This window comes from Tympanuchus pallidicinctus, unplaced genomic scaffold (assembly GCF_026119805.1).
Source record: "Tympanuchus pallidicinctus isolate F22 unplaced genomic scaffold, pur_lepc_1.0 scaffold3, whole genome shotgun sequence".
NCBI lineage: Eukaryota > Metazoa > Chordata > Aves > Galliformes > Phasianidae > Tympanuchus > Tympanuchus pallidicinctus.
In genome coordinates this window covers 35,344,962-35,358,858 of record NW_026294747.1, presented here as the reverse complement: position 1 = coordinate 35,358,858, position 13,897 = coordinate 35,344,962, and the positions used below count along the sequence as shown (strand labels likewise).

The following is a 13,897-nucleotide window of genomic DNA, read 5'->3' as shown; positions in this document are numbered from 1 at the left end:
TGTCTCCGTAACCAGGGCTTGCCAAAAGCCAAGCTGAGCATTCGTTCTATCTCATTCCCCTTCCCCTCACTCCGTGGACTATCAAAGGGCACCTGTGCCATTTGCAGTGGTTGCAGGCATACCAACTTCTATTGCATTTGGAGGACTTGCCAGAATTGGCCTTTCTGGATTTAAACACAAGCCCATCAATCTGATAAAGTAACACAAGGAAAACATTAAAATTCTTGTGGTTTTTTGTTTTGTTTTGTTTTACAGTACTATTGCACTAAAAGGTATCAAGTGTCAAGTAGATCTCGACTTGCTCTTTTGTTGTTGCCTATAAGAATTTCTAGTTACTGCCAATTTTTGTTTAGAAAATTCAAGCATTTCCATAAGAAAACTAGTCCAGTGGCATGAAATCTTGTCAGAAGTAGCAAATCTAAGACTGTGAAAGAACAATACAGTATTTCACCAGCTGTTTTTACAGACAAAATCTTAAAGTATGTTGTGACAATAAATCTTTTGCATTGAATGTAGTCAAATGAATTCCAATTAAAGTGAGGAAGTATTAGAGCTACATGTGCCAGACCAATGGCAATCATGCCATCTGCCTCAGTAAGCTCTATTTGCTAGGTTCTATTAAACACTGCGACAAGATCAGCATGCCAATTTTGAAGGTACTCTGAAAGCCTTGCCTAATTTTTCTGAAGAACAGAGTTCATGAATTTCAGTGTAGATGAAAAGCTTCAGCAAACAAACAAACAAACAAAAAAGATTAAAAAAAATTTAAAACAATAAACACATCACCTGAAATTCCAGAGGGAAAAACAAGTTTTAATTCAAATCACGTAGAGAAGGTACAGAAATTGCTTGTTAAGATGGAAATAACAGACCTAATTCATCCTTACTGGACTAGAGTTTGTGTCCACAGGTTTATAACAAGAATGAGTTTGACAAAAAGCAGTTACTGAATTTTCTTTAGTTATAGGCCTCATACATTAATCCCATAATTGTACTGCTAATTTGCAGCAGCAGCTGCCTAGCAAAACAAAAACAAAAACAAAAAAACATCATAGAAGAAGCTTCCGCTTGTGCAATTATGTTGTTCTGTATTTCTGCTGAAGGCAAAGCCATTTTCTTGGTATTTCATATGAATATTTTTCCTCAAAAGTGTCTTTATAGGGGATATGCCATGTGTCACCAGTTGTCTGTACCACACAGTCATAACTGCAAGCAGGCTGTGGGATAAAAAAAAAATAAAAACAATTGTTTAGACTTTATCTAATACATTAGCAAAACGCTGATTATAGCTAGCTATTTTCCTTAGAAATCTGCACAGACACAGTTATTTAGCAACTCTCAATTATTTGCTCACAAATTATAAGATTTAGCACTGGAGGAAAGGTTAAAATCTCTTACTATTTTGAGGTCTAGGTGGCGTTATAAATGATTAAAATTCTGTCTTTAATCTCCACCAGGTAATAATGATTTGGGCGCAACACATTACATTTTCAGAAACACAAAACTGTTTTTTTCTGTTCAGTTAAATGAAATCATATGGGAATTAGTTCAGGATGCAGTGTTTGGCAGCTTGAACACATAGGGCACATTAAAGACATCCTGTGTTTGTCCCTCCAGTGTACCTACACAAACTGATTTGTACCAAGGATGTTTTAAGAAAAGGAGTTCTCAATAACACTTACAAGAACAGCCAGTCAGACAAATATAATTCTGGTCTACTGTGTTACAGGTATATTAACTCAACATGTGCAATACAAATATAAAAAATCACTGGTTTGCAATTATTCTCAGAACATATTGTCACTCTGTATTTATACACTTGGAAGTCTATGATTGGGAATGTCCAACATCCAAAATCATTCATATGTGAACTAAGATTTGAAAATTACTAGCCCTGCTACAACCAAATAAGTACAGCTAAAGCTGTGTTACTCAAGTAACACTACATCCAATATTCGTTTCCATTAATAGGACTGTATATAGCATTCATCTCTCTGTATATAGCTGTCATCTTTATAAATCTGTGTCTCTGCAGTTAGACTGCAGTGAAGAACATTCGTTTACAATTTTAACTAGAGCAGCAAGAAAATGAATCTAAATAAGTGCAGTATTGCTTTAATTCAGCAGTAACACTGGAGGTAAACCGGCCACCGAGAAACCACATGATATGCAATGTCACATGATTAATTTTTCCCCAGAAAAATCTGTTCAAGACTCACAAGGACTTCTGTCTCCTGTGCGTGTGCACACACACACACACACACACACACACACACACACACACACAAAAACAAAAAGTACAGTATGAGATTGTGCTAGGAAGTCTGTGATTTCAGTAGCTGGATACCAACTACAGCTCTGACTACTCTGGGATCTCCTTCATGAAACCTTAGAGTTATGCTTGGATAACATTACAGTGAATACTGAAATGCAGGTATTTTCTTATGGCTTCTCCTTTAACGTAAATATGAGAGAAATTCTATTACACAATTAGAAGCATAATAGTGCTACTGAGAATTCTATAGCTCAAAATTTAAATTAAGTGAAAAAATACTAGCACTTACATTTTACAGCAGCAAACAGACTATTATACACAAAAATATAACATTTACATTATAAACATTTAAGGTGACAATTTCTTACTTCTTGACAGCTTTCATGTTTATGCCGTGCTTTGTGAATATAATCTTCAGTAAAAATGGAAGTTTTGAGCCCACTGGTACAAATCTGCTTCTTATGCTCCAACAAAAAACTTTTTGCTTACTGAGTTAGAAACTCCAGTTAATTAATATCCTTTGTGTACTTTCTGAACGCAGCAGAAAACTTACCAAAAATTTTATGTGTTTTCCTCCTGCAGAAGAGGAAAACACTATTTGGTGTCCACGCTGCCACTTACGGAACAGATGACGAGTAACGCTGTCAGAAAGACAAGCTTTGTGATCCCGGAGGAAGTCTCTTGTAACAAATTTGCAATGTTTGCCTGACCGGAGAGTGGCATATAACAAGAAGGCATCATCTTCAGAACTTAACAAAACAAATGGAAAAGACAGAGATCACTCACAAGGTCGTAACTGGCTGCAGAAAATGAATCAAGTGCTGATCTGGGATTCATTCATCAGCAACACAAAATTCCCGTCGCTATTTTAGTTCTGTGTTAAAATAATTTCTGCTTACCATAAGGCATCAAAAGAAAGAGAGTACAATAAAAATACACACTACACAACATTCTTCCCTTTTGTTACCATCTGCTAATGTAACAACATAATCTTTTGTTACAAAACTTAACAATACAGCACTGTGTGGAACAGAACTGCTAAAACCAGAAAGGGCAGCCTCAAAACTTTGCAGAAATATAAACAATCACCACTGATAACAAAGCATAATACAGGCAATGGCTTAAATCTGTGAGTCCCTGTAACATGGATAAATATAATTCCAAAAAAGGCCTGGTGATTATTTGCAAAAGGTATTCAACATTAGCCACTATTAAACAAAAATAGCTTTAGGGGAAAATCTCTAAAACTGAATTTATAGTTACCCTATAGCTGAAGATGCTGAGAACTTTGCTTGAAATTCCTTTTTGACTGCTGTGGATTACTGTAACAGTAAGTGTCAGAACACGAGATTAGTAAGGCTCTCTATCCAGGGTGACAGTGTCCCCTTTGCTGGTGCTCAGACAGTAGAAAGGAAAGCAACTGACTCGACAGCAAAAATAATGAGAGCAAGAATTAGAAGGGTGATGAAAGAGAACCGATCTGAAAGAAGGAGCAAGACAGAAGAGTGTCGGATTGGCTGTTGGGACATGGAACCTGGTCAGAAGGTCTGGGAACTGGGATCACAGAAGAAGCAGCAGAGACAGGTGAACAATTTCATGTGATGTAACTCTTAATAATGCATCATTTAATGTGTAGTTTTTTAAAGCAAATATAGCAAGGAGTATGTTTCTTTTTCACACATGCAAACTAGAGATACTAGTAATAGCACTAAAACCTATAGTTATTAATACTAATTAAAAACACACATAAATCAGGTATTGATTGCCATGAAATTTAGGTATTTTCTTCAACTTACATATTTTCAGCAAAGAAAAAGTCTGCCTTATTCTGCATTTCCTTCATAACCTCTCTTTTCCAATTGGAAGAGTTGGTCAGCATGTGTTTGCGGCCCAGCACAAGTAAACGGGCATAGTCCTTTGCCAGGCAGTTGACAGCCTCAAATAGCTGCAGAAAAACAAAGCAAAACAAAAAGATTTCCTTAGCTGTAAGCAAACAGAATGGCACAAAACACTTTCACATCCCCAGTGGGACTTGTGACACACCCTCATTTCCCACAGCTCTTACCTGCAGCACAAATTAAGTAGATAACTAATTTGATTCTTCAATAAAAAAGTAAAATAAATAAATAAATTAAAATTCCTCACAGGAAGCTGTTCTCAAAACACAGAAAATGCGCTGCTTCTATAAAGCTTTCCCAGCTCTTGCAACTTTGCATTGAGCTACCTTAGGGACCTAGATCACTTTGGAATTTAAATAATGTCTAGCCTTGGAAAAGATATACAGAGAAGTCCTAGCTGGTACTGGAGAGAAGGACCACCTAAGCCACACTGCTTTTCCAGCTCCACCTGTTGTCCAAATCACAGAACTACATTTGATCTGTACTGCCCTGTGAGGAAGTAGCAAGCTACAGCAAAAGGAAATTCATGACCTCAGGATGAAGGGTTTATGAAAGCCACATCCAGATTAGCCTCCCACTTATGAACCAACGTCCTGAGGTGGCAAATTCACTGCTGTATCAGCTTCTCTTCAAAGGGACTTTTTGCCAGGCTCCCAGAGCCATAAACGTTGCACAGTGCAGGCATTTCTGCCCAGCTCCCTCTTCCAGCTGTTCTTCAGCATGTTTCCAGCTCCTGTCCTCCCTCCTCCTGCTCTCAGCTGGCAAAGGTTCTGATATTCAACCTACACATGGGTACACATGGGCAGGAGTTGGTAGGTGTCACAAAGCACTGCCACCTGAATTCTGCCCAGAAAAAGAGAACTGTTTCTTCAGACCGAAGGCTGACGACTGTATGCTCAACCTCCAGGGAAAGGTGCTCCCTAATTTGCAACTGTTTGCTGCCACTGTTTGTAGATACAGTCTCCTGATTTTTCTCCAATCCCTTTTCCTACTTTGCTAGCTACTTCCCTCTTCCCCTTTTTCTCTTCCCCCACTATTCTTCCAACTGCCTTTCTCTTTTTTCCTGTTTTTTCACTCTTTCCCTCCCTTTAACTTCCCTAAATTAACTGGACTCACCATTAAAAAAAAATGGCCCAACAGCGTGCCATCCTTCCTCTAATTGCCACAAAGACCATGCTTGACTTACACAAATGAAAGGCAGAACGCAGGTATTATTTTTAATTTCACAAGGTACAGATAATTTTGTTCTGCACACTGCCTTGCATGACGTGACTTTACTAGAGAGCACTGTGTCTCCTTTGAGGCTAGAGCACTAGCAGAGGTGGCCTGCAAAGTCACGCTGCCCAGGTGGGGGTTTCCTGAGTGTGGCTACTCCCACCCACAGCTGCTTCTTGAGAAAGGAACACATGAGACATAGTAACACTTGCTTTAGTCAGAGAGGAAAATGAACATGATACTGTTAACAGAGCATCAGCAGTGATACCTCACTTAACAAGGAATATTTTGTTAATCTCCTGTTCCCAAGAGTTATCTAAAAGTTACTGTTATGTACCACTACAAAGTGCAAGCACCCTGTATGCAACAAGCTCTGCCCAGACGCACTCTTCTAACATTCCTACACTAGGTTTGCAGCAAATGTTGGCTGTTCAATAATCTGTTCAGAAGGCAGTGGGTGGAAAACATTAAAAAATATACGGCACGCACATTCCTCATGTCACTCAAGAATTTCTTGAGAATGAGGATTACAAAATAAAAGAATGACCTTTTATACACATCTATTTATAATGAGTCGGTAAACCAGACTCTGAGGGAGCCAGGATGCAGCCACAAGTCAGACTGAAGCTACTACAGATCAATGCAGGAATGACGACCAGGTTCACAAATGTATGTTGATCCCCAATGTGGCTCCCTGAAGCACTTTGTTATTGCTTAATTTTTATAGGAAAAGCATAATTAAATTGATGCATGTTTACAGTGTGTGCATTCTAATTTTTATTTCTGCTCCCTAAGCTGTGAATCAGAGAAAAATCAGCACTCTGGCTGAGTATGTACATTCATCTTTCCTCAGGACAGTCCCAGAGATAAGTGCATGTAGCTACTTCCCCCCCAAGTGAGTTCTTTCTTGTTCCTGATGCAGTGTTATTTGAAAGAATTTGCCACCACCACCACATTCTTGCCCTTGCAGTAAAAAGCACCTTCGCTGCTAGCTGTGCTGGAACAATCATTAACAGTTTCCCATGGGAAGGGAATACTCCAGCACTAGTTCCTGGAAGGAGCTTTGCAGAGAATCATGTTCATGCAAAAATTGTGCACAATTTACCAAGGATCAAACCCAGGAGTTAAGCTGAGGAGCAGACAGTCTTTGTCACGCTGCAAGATTAATCCTTTTCCTTCAGTTGTAAAATAGTCTTATGAAGTAAATGAACAATTAAATCTCCTTTTTCACAGGTGCACAATGCAGCACTGGGAAGACAGGCTATGAGCTCATACAAGGGACTTTGAACAGGGCAGGATATAGATTTCCCAAGGCCTCACTGCCAGCCACCCCAATCTGATCACCCTATGCCACATGTCACATTTTCAAAGGTTAGCTTTCTGCACACAGCACTTTTCCTTAGACATTACTGGTGCTTTCCCATTTGTCAGATGGGAAACCCCTAAGAGCCATCACTCAGAGGCACAGCACTCAGCCTCTCAGCAAGAGCTGGCTCACCTGCACACAGCTACAGCAGGAAGAAGTAGCCAAACAAATAGCTTAAGTCCATTTGATGCTAATAAATTTATGTTAAACATTTTCTAAACATTGGGTGTTACTAACCATCATTTTAAAAGCAAAGCACGCCTGGTGCTGCTAATAACAGCAACAAACTGCTCTTACTGCTATTGCTGTTTTCCCCCGCTGGTAGTGCTGCCTCCCACCCACTCCTATAGCTGTGAATTACAGGGGAAACCACTGTGCTGATGCAGGTACCAGGCCTGAGCACGCTGCCAGCTGCGACTGAGCATAAGCATCCCCAGGGTTAAGCAAGGAACAAGTTTCCACCATTAATATATTCATTTGAATTACACTTTCATCATTTTTAGTTCCTTTTTTTACATAATACCGACAAAGAAACTCAAGAAACCTGTACACATAGCTGCTACACGTAATAGGAGGAAAGAGACTTTCCCCACAGCACCCCAGCTACGCAGGAAGGCACACAAGACAGGCTGGACTTTCCCACTGAGCCTGGTAATTTCACTGAATTCAGCACCAGCATCAAAGCAGCAAACACAATAGAAGCTTCTTATATTCCTTACGTTATTACTGAGAAAGTCTGTTTTCTGAGGCATCCTGAGGATGCTTCTGCAGCCAAGTCTGACCTGTATACCAAGACACTTGGTGTTTCATCACAGTCAGAACTGATACTAATTGCAAGACTTGCCCAAGTCCAGCACTGCATAAATACAAACATGCCTTCACCCAGGTAGAAACTAACTACAAGGACACTCTATGCACATCATCCAAGCTAATGTGTCTTCTTGATTTCTAAATGCAAACAAGAGTTTCAAAGACCAGCCTCAAACAGATTAAGCTTAGGCACAGAAGCAATGGCATAATTTATGTTTCCCTGCATTCATGCTACCCTGGGTATTTTGCCAGTAACGGAGATACCTTTAATTACTACTCTGTTTGATTAAAGTGAAGGAGGTGGAACTTCCTCAAAACAATGTCTGAAACAGTCTGGAATGCAGAAGCAGTACGTTTGTAATTAGACACTGGCATTCCATTCTGCTTTATTATAGACTATAAGTAAATTTCCTATTTCAAACAAGTTTGAAGAGCCACCTCAACAAAATAAACCTCTTTATATTGCCTTTATGTTTGGGAAACTGATCCAAATTTCTCCTATGCCATAGATCCCTACAATTTCCAGCAAAGAGGCATGCAAAAGAAAAAAAAGAAAAAGAAAAAGGAAAAAGGAAAAAGGAAAAAGGAAAAAGGAAAAAGGAAAAAGGAAAAAGGAAAAAGGAAAAAGGAAAAAGGAAAAAGGAAAAAGGAAAAAGGAAAAAAGAAAAAAGAAAAAAGAAAAAAGAAAGAAGTTTTGAAGTAGATATTTTCTAATATATAATCCAATTACAGCTATTCCCTGCTTTTACACTCAGAAGGCATAACAAGTAATCATTTAATGGATAATGAAGCAGTATTTTCTACAATAATTAACAATCAAATGGGACCCTTGTAGGTATCAAATAAATATATATATATACAAACTATACACACAATTTAACTTGTTAGTGTGACATGAAGGATAGGGAGGCAGGAGCACAATCATCAGTTGGAAGAGAGCTTTTTGTATTCTGGCTTTTCAGAACTGATCATCACTTTGGAAGACCTCAGCCCCTTCTCAGAGCATACACCTCACAAATCATATTTGCACATACTTGCTGAATGTCACTCTTATTGAATGATAATATTTTCATCATCATCATGATCTTCAGACGAATAAAGGTCAACTATAGATAAATGAGAGAAATGCGTAATGACAACAGTTAGCATAGCATGTTATTAAATGAACAATGCCAAGAACTCCGAAGTGACAGCTAAAAAAGAGAAAAAGTTGTAGGGAACTGCTCAATTTTGTAGCAGAATTTGTAGAAGAGAAAAACAGCCACATTCTGACTCTTAAAACAACTAAAAAAATATGTGGAAACACAAACATTCCTCAGTTGCATAACTGAATTTTTGAAAGTTGAGTTTTGAAAGTCACTGCAGCGCCAGTTAAGTTTCCCAATCCACAAACTATTCTGTTATGTAGCAACAAGCTCCGACTTGCATGGAGAAGTTTTTTGTTAACCAGTTATGATACCATTTTTTCCCAGTCACTTAAAAAAATATATGTATACTATTGGTTTATACATGCAAGCAGACTCATTGATGTTGGCTCAGTAATTATGAAGTAGCATAAAGATCAAGAGAAGCAGCGAATTTGAAATCCAAAGCAGCATTCTTACAAAGCAACAACTAAAACTGGGAAATGTTTGTATTCACAAGGAAAATAATGTAATACAGTCATTCATTCCTTTTGTTGCAAGTGTAGCAAACTTCCTTACGATTTTTAGGAATTCAAAAGTACACAATGCAGTCATAATCAATAATCTGAAACCTACACCTAGGCTTTGACTTCCGCGATCTCAGAAGTTGCACCTCTCTACATCCTGAAAAAAGTTCATGTGTGAGAACTACAAATCTAGGCTGAGAAGGCTCCTGCTGTTTTGGCTCCACACTCTCCACTTGGCTGCACAGTTTTGAGGGGCAGGAAGATTAGGTGTGTGGCTCCTGATTATATGTTCCCATCTAACTGACTTGATTTCTTGACAAGGGTCTTGTGAAGAGAACATGGAGATTTCTCCTGCAAAGGAATTTGTGGGAGGCAGAGCTGCTCATCTCTCCAAGCAATTAAAACATTCATATGCAAAGCTTATTCTTATTGTAGAATTATACTTTTTAATATGTTCTTTTCAGACTAAACTGGGCAATAAAAAGACATAGGTATCATTCATCGCTCATAAGCTTGGCTAATCAACTCTAAACATGAACAGTTTCAGATTTCAGTTGTTCTCCCTGAAAATTACACTCCTGTTAGATGGAGCTCTTTAGAAAGTAACATTGAGCACCTGTGTCACTCAAGTCTTTCCAGGAATTATAGCATGATTTGTTGGAACACAACTCTTTACTATTAAGGATAAAATCTCTTTGTTAGATATGTCTAAGTTTTAAAAATACACATTTTACTCGTGTCTAAGAAATTAATTCTCTAGAAATAATGGCAAATTTATGATAATGTTATTATTATTGTTAATTCCTGGATGTTTCCCATTCTAGATAACTCCTTTCCAGGAGTTAAGTATCAATACCATAAATTAAAAAAGATGAGCCATTTTTTCCTTACATTGCAATTAAAAATAAAAAAATGATAAAAGTTTTATTATGAAATCTAAGAAGTCAATTTACACAAATAAAACTACTATGGTACAACACACTACTATCATGGTACAACATCCTTCCCAAATTTCAATAAATTCTGCTTTGTGGGTGAACAGCTGTGTCATGCTGAGCTGCCTGCAGAGTTAAGCCACAACAGGAATCTTACGTGGAGCGTTTTTTTAATCCAGACTTCCACTGAGTATTCACAATTTTGTACCAAAACTTGGAGATATGCAAAGTATTGAGAAGAGCCACTGGTATAAATCCTCCATACTTGGGGAATGAGTGATATGATTCTGTCAATCAGTGATTATACAGCAGGAGGAAAATGAGCACGTAAAAGTTCGAAAGACACGAAGTGTCACATAAGCGTTTCCACATCTCAGTACTATCCTTTATCCTCATTCTGAAATTTTTCCTGCCTGTATTGCTGTTTCCTCAACAATTATTTTCTTATTGTTCACTACTCACTGCTTAATGGTACCTCATACTGCAAATACGCTATTTTTATTTTCATGAACTAACAAGTTTTATGAAAACGAGAAGGTATTTAATTTATTTTATATAGCATACAGAAGTGAAACTTCATCTATTGGAGCCACAAACTGTAAATGAAATAATTATCCTAAATGAAGTTGCAATTTCAGGGATCTGCCATTGCGTTGTCACTTTCACATTTTTATTATTACTGTAGCAGCTACATACAAAAACCTCTAGATCACAGAAGAGTTTCTGTTACCATTTCACATTTCAGAAAAAAATGTAAAAAGTTATTAGAAAGGAATATTTGTGAACTACATGAAGCTGCACCAGTCTTACATTTTGACAGGCTGGGTCAGAAGTTATATGTAAGTACTGAAAATCCAAAATGTGAGCAGGATCTCCAGGTGGTGGTGGCAGTGGTGTTATGAAAATGAAAGAACAAGCTTGATTGATCTTTTCCATAGATAGGAAATAACTTAGAGCAGGACTGAAATCAGTTTTGTGAGACCAAAAATGACAGTTAAAAAGATATCAATATTTTAGTTTTCACCACTGTCTTATGCAGATGTCTGTAAAGCACCACTGACCCAGTACAGCGTGAAGTGTTTTCCCCCTTTCCAATCTGTGGTTCAGAAAGTCCCAGGCAGTACTTTTGTTCTTTGAGGAAAGGAGCTGCACCAGCTGGGAAGATCGGTGGGTCAGCAGGCATAGGTATGATGCTGATCAAGGCCCAGTAGAGCTGTACTTCTGCAGTGACAATTTACCTCTCAATAAATTTGAGAATTACAGAAAAACTTTAAAATATAGACAGTTTTTGTGCCAAGAGGTAAACAGGCCTATGGCCCAGTAAGAATGACACAATAACAAGGAAAATCATTTGTAAATCAACAGCTTGCAATTTAAAAAAATAAATAAATAAAATTCTATAGCATGCAGCAAATATTTGTGGTAGAATTTTCACACGGTTTTCGTTCTGTTCCTCATTACCACTATTTCCCGTCTGTTTGCTACAGATTATTATTCACAGCTAAAGACACTACCTCCAAAAACCATTGTTCCAATAAGGACTTCTAGTCCTTTACACAAATAAATACATTTACAACTGTATTAATACAGTTGTAAATTACAACTGTAATAATACAACTAATACTATTCAGACCTAGTGATTTCAATTTAAAAGATGAAAATGTGTTTAATCCGACAAGAGAACATATCAAATGTTCACCTTCTAGAGGGCAAAAATTAGAAAAAACAAACTACAGCAAAAAAAGGCCAAGGGTGGAGGAACAGCTGTATGGCCAGAGCCAGGCCCACCTGCCCTGCACACATACCAGCTGCCTGGCAGACAGTGCAATGAGGCTTCTGGCAATGAGAGATCAAGGAAGTAATCTGCTTAATACTAACGTAAGCATAACTAATATTTATCAGGCTGGAGAAAATCTAGGGGACTTCAATATTTCAGCATTATTCTTATTAATATAGACATTAACTTGCATTGTGCAACAATGTAGACTCATGCTACTTTGCTACCAGTATCACTGCTGCCAACATCTGAGGCTAGAGATCCTAGACAGTAGCCTAGACATGGCTAAGATCCACAAGATCTAATTTACTTCAATGCTTTTAAATAGAAGCGGGTTGATAACAGCCTGAAATACTCAATAGCTGAGCACTGGGTGGGTCAGTGTTTATCTTAAGTACTTTTCTTTAAGGAGATAAGATAAAGTAATTTGACAAATTGATAATATTGTCAGCTTCCACTAGTTAATTATGGGTGATATCTGACATTCATCTGAAAGCTCTATCTCCTGGAAATAACTGGTTATATAAAAACATTTGTCTACTTTGTTAATTTTTGTCACGGTCAGAAAAATAAGCCCAAGAATATTAAAATATGATCACCAGAAAGATTCAAGCAACAGAAGCAAAATAAGAACATTCCACCCATTGTTTCAGGGAAGTCTTTCTCATTTCAAAGGAGATTTCATTTTGAGGACTTGAAACAATTGTTTCCAGCTATCTGTCTGTGACTATACTTACCAGCCCATTTGAGGAATTCCACTGCATCTTTGCCCACTTCTGTGGAAAGAATGCACATACCACATAATGGCCTCTGCAGCACTTAAGACCAAATGTCTGCATTCAAGTGCAAGGGATAACTTTAGTTTACAGACAATACAGCCCAATTTATCTGATAATTCAGTGTTAAAACTATTTGATATTACAGGTTATGTTGGCTAGGCGAGCCCAGTGAAGGAGCTTGTGGATGTGAGAATGAGTGGGACAAGAAAACAGAAATCCCTGTTTTACTGCTTCTGAACGTCCCTTTGGAGATGCTCATTCAGCAGAAAGATAGAACTTCCTACATTTCAAGACAAGAAGACATGAAGTATGACATACGTATCAATGACAAGTGATGATGTCAAAAGCCTCCAAACCTCTTCGTTCAAACCACTGCATGTTAGGGCCATCATGCATAAATGGATGTAGATAGTGCAATGCAATGTTTTTCAGGGTAATAACATGTAAACAAAAAATGACTTTAGATATTGAAAGCAATGCAGCAAAATTAACATTAGACAAGCCCAGGACAATGACTCCTAATAACGAGCAGGATAAATGAACGCCATTAAGGCTGTCTGGTTCAGTTCTCTGACTATCCTCAAGCATCCCACTTACAACCACTTCATTTATTTATTCAAGTAAATGCCAACTTAGGGCTGCAGTAGAAGAAAATTCCTATCAATTAATCAATCAAGTAGTAATATAGGAAGTATTAGCATCAAAGCAATACCCGTCTTCCACTCAGCTTTCCCCCAACTCATATTGAATATCAATGCTCAAATTCCAATGAAACTCAACTCTAATAAGCACCTGTATCACACTTCTACATTTAATTTTTCCACTGCATAGTGTAAGCACTACCTAATTTACCCAATTATGATGCAATTAGGAAATAAACAAGGAGAGAAGGCACCAGCAAAGAGGATTCTTCTACACAGGTACACCATGTGTGTTAGGAACAGCACCGCTGAATCAGTGGGAATGAACTGGTTCTTAACTTCTGCTAGAGAGCTCACGCCACACAGTGTACATAACTTGCTCAAGGAGCATATCAACACAAACTCTGGAAAGGATATTTTTAAATCAAATAGATTAAAATATTGCAAGCAGTAGAAATATTACTGCCAACCCATTTCTTTTTTAATGATCACAGAAGTGAGCAGGTAAATTGATGAATGCAGGAAAGCAATGAGGACACAATATAAGCAA

The 13,897-nt window shown here is 37.9% G+C and overlaps 1 protein-coding gene across 3 annotated transcripts in view; it reads right to left on the bottom strand.

The window, feature by feature from the left end:
- Window positions 1-792: 792 nt before the first annotated feature.
- Window positions 793-13,897, bottom strand: part of PRORP (protein only RNase P catalytic subunit) — a 38,835-nt gene continuing 25,730 nt past the window's right edge. For all 3 annotated transcript variants that reach the window (XM_052696840.1, XM_052696839.1, XM_052696841.1), the window contains exons 6-8: window positions 4,072-4,220; window positions 2,829-3,024; window positions 793-1,217 (exon numbers count right to left, since the gene is read on the bottom strand). In XM_052696840.1, coding sequence (XP_052552800.1) covers window positions 1,077-1,217; window positions 2,829-3,024; window positions 4,072-4,220 — 486 coding nt within the window. In that variant the 3' untranslated portion in view covers window positions 793-1,076. The remainder of the gene's footprint in view (window positions 1,218-2,828; window positions 3,025-4,071; window positions 4,221-13,897) is intronic.